The following is a 5,697-nucleotide window of genomic DNA, read 5'->3' on the forward strand; positions in this document are numbered from 1 at the left end:
GGTTTAGGGTTTATCTTGCCTAGCAAGACTGCGGGCCCGACGCTCAGGGCCGCGGGCGGCTCTCACGGCGAGGGTTTAGGGTTTAGGGTTCAGCGTCTGGGCCTCGGCTCCCCTAGCTGGCGTCCAGGGCGGAGGGCGAAGCAACTAGGGTTTAGGGTTTAGGGTTTAGGGTTTAGGGTTTGCGCACTGCAGAACTCGTCAGGGTCGGCCAAAAGGGGCTCGAAGAGCCCATTCAACACCAGCTTAACTACTGGGATCGTGTAGCAAAAGTCGATCCCCAGTTGCAGCAGTTCAGGGTCTAGTGCGAAGCCGCGGGCGTAGACAAAAAGGGAGGTTTGCAGCAGCAGCCGCTGCACTGCAACAGGAAGCAGCAGCAGCTGCTGCTGCAGCAGCCCCACCAGCCCCGACAGCAGCAGCTCCTGCAGAGCCTCAAACCCTAGGTGAAACTCGCTCCGGATTGCTTCTTGTTGGCTCTTGGAGGCGTCTTCGATTTTCTCCAGCCCTGCGCAAACCCTAAACCCTAAACCCCAAACCCTTGGCCAGCAGCCCAAACCCTAAACCCTACTCCCTAAACCCTAGCTCACCGTGCTTGGGAAGCAACTCGTCGATGTTGTAGTACACGTCCACGTTTCCAAGTCGAGAGGCACGCGTGGCAAAGGAGCTGCGGCAAAGCACAGCCCCTAGGGTTTAGGGTTTAGGGTATGGGGTTTAGGGTTTGGGGTTTAGGGTTTGGGACAAACCAAAACTTACTTGGGGTTTCGCAAGTCCAGCAAGGCGTTGCAAAAGAGAGCCCTGAAGCCTCGCAGCGCGTACATCCTCAGAAGCTCCATCAAATTTGAGGTCCCTGAGCAAACCCTAAACCCTAAACACTAAACCCTAAACCCTAAACCCTAAACCCCAAAGCCCAAACTTCAGGTTCCTTACTTTGAGGCCTCACCATTTGGTGACTTTCAGTGTTACGACCACATAATGATTCCCATAACCCTGAAACCAGCGTCCAAATCCCCACTCCAAAACCCTAAACCCTAAACCCTAAACCCTAAACCCTAAACCCTAAACCCTAAACCCTACCAGGGTCCATGCAAGACATAAGGTCCGGAACTTCTGCAACTTCTTGCCTCGCCACGGCTCTCATCAAGCAGCAAAAGAGGCCCCCAATGCGCCTGTCATCCAGCTCCATGTATACCTGCCAGCCACAAACCCTAAACCCTAAACTCTAAACCCTAAACCCTAAACCCTAAACCCTAAACCCTAAGCCCCAGACGAAAGAGCTCGCCAGCAGCGCTCTTTTGAGCTTCCTCTTGATAGCCGTTCCTGTGAGCTGCGCTTCACGGCTGGAAGTGCAGTGCCGCGACAGCAAAGGATTTAGGGTTTAGGGTTTAGGGTTTAGGGTTTAGGGTTTACTTGCTCGGTGACTCTCAGCACCACTTCTCTCTCTGTTTTCAAATTGACGGAAAACAACAGACGCAGCAAATAGGCTGGCTGCTGCTGCAGAATAAAAGCCAGGGGCTCCACCGCAGGCAGCTTCGACTGCAGCTCCTCGGGGGTTTTGTTGCTGCGTCCAAACCCTAAACCCTAAACCCTAATCCCTAAGTCCTGAGCGCTAGACCTTGCAACAGGAGCCCGAGGGGTTCAGTTTCAAGCCGTGACGCCTTTGCCACCTTGGATAATGCAGCAGCAGGCTGGGGCTTCGCAGATTAGGGTTTAGGGTTTAGGGTTTACGGTTTAGCGTTTGAGGTCTAGGGTTCAGGGTTTGCGAATTGAGGGACGCACTCCGCAGTATTCGCCAAAGCACAACGCGCTCGCGCAGCAACTCCGATTAGCTGCAGCATGGAAAACCCAACCCCTAAACCCTAAACCCTAAACCCTAAACCCTAAACCCTAAACCCTAAACCCAAAAGCAGGGCCTCTGTTGGACCCTTCTGCATTCAGAACTCGCAGGCAAACAACAAAGCGTCTCCTGTGAAGATCCCTCATCAACAGCGACAAGCTTAGGGTTTAGGGCTTAGGGTTTAGGGTTTAGGGTTTAGGGTTTGGGGCGCTGACGAGGGTTTGGTAGTGGGTTTCGAGCTGCTTGAGTTCTTTTTCCCTGTCTCCTAGCTGCAGCAGCTCGTTAATGTCTCTGTTTAAAATGGAGACAAGAGAGTCTTCGAGAGACAAAAGAAAGTCTGGGCGAGTTTCGAATTCTTCCTGCTGCAGCAGCTGCTGCAGCGCGGGCCACAGCGAGCCCACCATGCTGCTGCTGCTGCTGCTGCTGCTCGAAGCAGCAGCAAACCCTAGCCGCGACAGGAAACTCTGCACCGCCGCTTCGCTCAAAGTCTGAAACCCCCCGCAGCAACGACGCAGCTGCAAACCCTAAACTCTAAACCCTAAACCCTAAACCCTAAACCCTAAGCACCTGGTGCTTCTTCAGGAGCAGGCCTGCACGCACGCCGCTGCGCCTTGGGCGCGCCTGCCCTATGATCTAGGTAGGGTCTAGGGTTTAGGGCCGAGATTTGAGGGCCTAGCGTTTAGGGTTTAGTGCCTAGGGTTTAGGGTTTAGGGTTTGGACTGGGTTTGCAGCGTTCGTACGGGGTCAAGGTGGATTCTGTCTGCTGCTGCTGCTGCGTCCTGCAAGTCCGCGGGGTACTGGAAGCCGGTGTCTTCTGCTGCCGCTGCTGCTGCTGCTGCTGCTGAGGAGACACTTGGATCCGCCCAATTAGGGATTACCATTGCGGGGGTTTGCTGCAGCTGCTTCCGACGCCACCCCACACCCAGCCGCCCGCTCCCCGTGCAGCCCCACGCGTAGAGTTCCCCATTCCTGCAGCTCAAACCCTAAACCCTAAACCCTAAACCCTACGCGGCCGTCTTCGGTGACGGCGAGGCAGTGGTCTCCGCATGCAGCGACGGAGGTGAGCCTGGGGGGCCCCTGGGGGCCCTCAATTTGCACAAAAAGCTTCGGAGACAAAATGTGTTGGCTGCAGCAAAGGCTGCTGCTGCGGCCCCACACCCAGAGGTCTCCAGCAGCAGAGAGACACAGAGACACGGAGGCCCCCGCAGCAATTTGCCGCACCTGGAGACACGGGGACAGCGAACTTTCGGGATTTTTGAGGCCTTTGAAGGGACTTTGAAGGGCCTTCAGGATTTAATTGCTTTTGTTTCTTTTGCAGCAGATAAAGGGGGAAAATGCAGAAAAAACGAGACGAAAAGAAGAGAAATTAAAGAAAAAGGAGACAAAGTGGTGCGGGGGACACACAGGAGACTCAGGGAAAAGGAGATAGGCGAGATGAAAGGGAAGGAGAAAAGAAAGGAATTTTTATCATTCGAAGAGACAAAGGCAGAAGGCGACAGCTAGCCAATGCCTGCTGCTGCTGCTGCTGCTGCTGCTGCTGCGGTTGTCCCTCTTCGCTGCAGCAACAGCAGCAGCAGCGGCAGCGGCAGCACCACCCACACCATCATCATAACCGAATCATAGTCAGCAGCAGCAGCATCACCAGAATCAGCATAATCAGCAGCAGCATAGTCATCATAATCGGCAGCAGCAGCAGCAGCAGCAGCAGCAGCGGACTTTGACGTGTGTGGGGAAGGCTCTGGCGGGTGCGTAGACGTTGGCTGTGGAGCCGAGCAGCATAATCAGCAGCACAACTAGCAGCATAACCAGCAACATAACCAGCAGCAGCAGCAGCAGCAGCAGCAGCAGCATAACCAGCAGCATAACCAGCAACATAATCAGCAGCATAACCAGCAGCATAACCAGCAGCATAACCAGCAGCAGCATAACCAGCAGCAGCAGCATAACCAGCAGCAGCAGCAGCAGCAGCACAACTAGCAGCACAACTAGCAGCATAACCAGCAGCATAACCAGCAGCAGCAGCATAAGCGGCAGCAGCAGCAGCGGACTTTGACGGGTGTGGGGAAGTTGACTCTGGCGGGGGTGTAGACGGTGGCTGTGGAGCCGAGCAGCACAACCAGCAGCATAACCAGCAGCATAACCAGCAGCAGCAGCAGCATAACCAGCAGCAGCAGCAGCAGCAGCAGCGGACTTTGACAGGCGTGGGGAAGGTGACTCTGGCGGGGGTGTAGACGTTGGCTGTGGAGCCGAGCAGCATAATCAGCAGCACAACTAGCAGCACAACCAGCAGCATAACCAGCAGCAGCAGCAGCATAACCAGCAGCAGCAGCAGCAGCAGCAGCAGCAGCAGCAGCGGACTTTGACGGGCGTGGGGAAGTTGACTCTGGCGGGGGTGTAGACGTTGGCTGTGGAGCCGAGGCCGAGGCGGCCGTAGAAGCCGGCGCCCCAGGAGTAAAGGAGACCCCTCGCAGTCAAGGCCAGCACGTGGCTTTGCCCTGGAGCGGCAAAGGAGACAAAAGGAGACACTTTTGGAGCCTTTTTTGACGCTTTTGAAGGAGAAACGGCGGGCGTTTGGAGGGGACTTTGAGGGGCATTTGGGGGGCAAGTTGAGAAGAAAAAAGGAGACAAAAAGGAGACAAAAAGGGGGAGAAATGAGCGGGGAAAGGAGACAAAAGGAGACAAAAGGAGACACAAGGAGACACTTTTGAACCATTTTTTGACGCTTTTTGGAGAACAACGGAGGGAATTTGAAGGGGAATTTGAAGGGTGGTTGGGGGGGCAAGTTGAGAAGGAAAAGGGAGACAAAAAGGAGACAAAAAGGGGGAGAAATGAGCGGGGAAAGCAGACAGAAGGAGGCAAAAGGAGACACTTTTGAAGCAATCTTAAGTGGTTTTTGAGGGGCTATAGAGGGACTTCGAAAGATGTTGTGGTTGGGGGAAAATTGAGGCGAAAAAGGAGACAAAAAAGGAGACAAAAAGGGGCAGAAATGAGGACAAAGAAGGAGACAAACAAAGGCATTTAAGGGACAAATAAAGGGACAAAAAAAGATAATTGGGGGGCAAAAGGAGACACTTTTAGGCGAGAAATAAAAAGATGAAGGAGACAAATAAAGGGAAAATGAAAAGACAAATGTGGGGTCAAATACGGGGGACAATCTGAGGCAAGAAACGAGACAGTAGGAGGCAAAAAAAAGAATCGAAAAAGAGACAAAAGGAGACACATGAGAGGACACAGGAGACAAAAGGAGATAAAAGGGAGAAAAAAGGAAAAAAAGGAAAAGAGGAAAGAATACAGAAGGGAGACAAAAAGGAGACAAAAGGGAGCCCAAAAGAATAGAAACAAGGCCAAGAAATATCCCAAAAAGAAAGAAAGGCACGAAAGATATTAAAAAAAAGAGAAAGAAAAGGCATAAAAGATATTAAAAGGAGAGAAAAGAAGAGTTGCGAAAAACCCTAAAAAGGGGAAAAGGAAAAGGCAAGGAAGCCATTAAAAGCAACAAAAATGGGGAAAAGAAAGGTTGCGGAAAACCCTGAAAAGGGGAAAAGGCAAAGCAAGAAAGGCACTGAACGGAGAAAGAGGGACGAGAAAGGCAGGAGAAGAGGCGTGCAAACCCTAAAAAAGGGTTTGGCGCTTCGGACCGAGGGCGAGTTTGGAGACAGCTGCGGGGAGAGACACGACGTGGGGGACAGTGACGGCGCCGCCGAGGACTTGTTCTCCAAGTCCGAGTTTGCCGCTGTCTGCTGCGCCCCACATCCAAAGGTCTCCGGCCTGCAGCACGTCCTCCGCAGCAGCAGCAGCAGCAGCAGCAGCAGCAGCAGCGTCGCCGAGGCCCGCAGTGATGCATGCGCTGTAGTTGGGCCCGGCGA

At 53.5% G+C, this 5,697-nt stretch overlaps 1 protein-coding gene across 1 annotated transcript; it reads right to left on the reverse strand.

The window, feature by feature from the left end:
- Nucleotides 1-183: 183 nt before the first annotated feature.
- Nucleotides 184-5,584, reverse strand: ETH_00023435 (Regulator of chromosome condensation family protein, related; the record flags this gene model as incomplete). The annotated part of the gene is made up of 12 exons (XM_013380426.1): nucleotides 184-502; nucleotides 585-661; nucleotides 751-844; nucleotides 1,072-1,186; nucleotides 1,405-1,555; nucleotides 1,774-1,823; nucleotides 2,047-2,319; nucleotides 2,572-2,800; nucleotides 2,840-3,115; nucleotides 3,431-3,591; nucleotides 4,190-4,326; nucleotides 5,470-5,584. Coding segments are annotated over 12 exons (1,997 nt in total), but the record flags the coding sequence as incomplete, so codon positions are not given.
- Between the last annotated feature and the right edge of the window lie 113 nt (nucleotides 5,585-5,697).

Source organism: Eimeria tenella, genomic scaffold (assembly GCF_000499545.2).
Source record: "Eimeria tenella Houghton genomic scaffold, Eth_scaff612, whole genome shotgun sequence".
In the NCBI taxonomy this organism is placed as follows: domain Eukaryota; phylum Apicomplexa; class Conoidasida; order Eucoccidiorida; family Eimeriidae; genus Eimeria; species Eimeria tenella.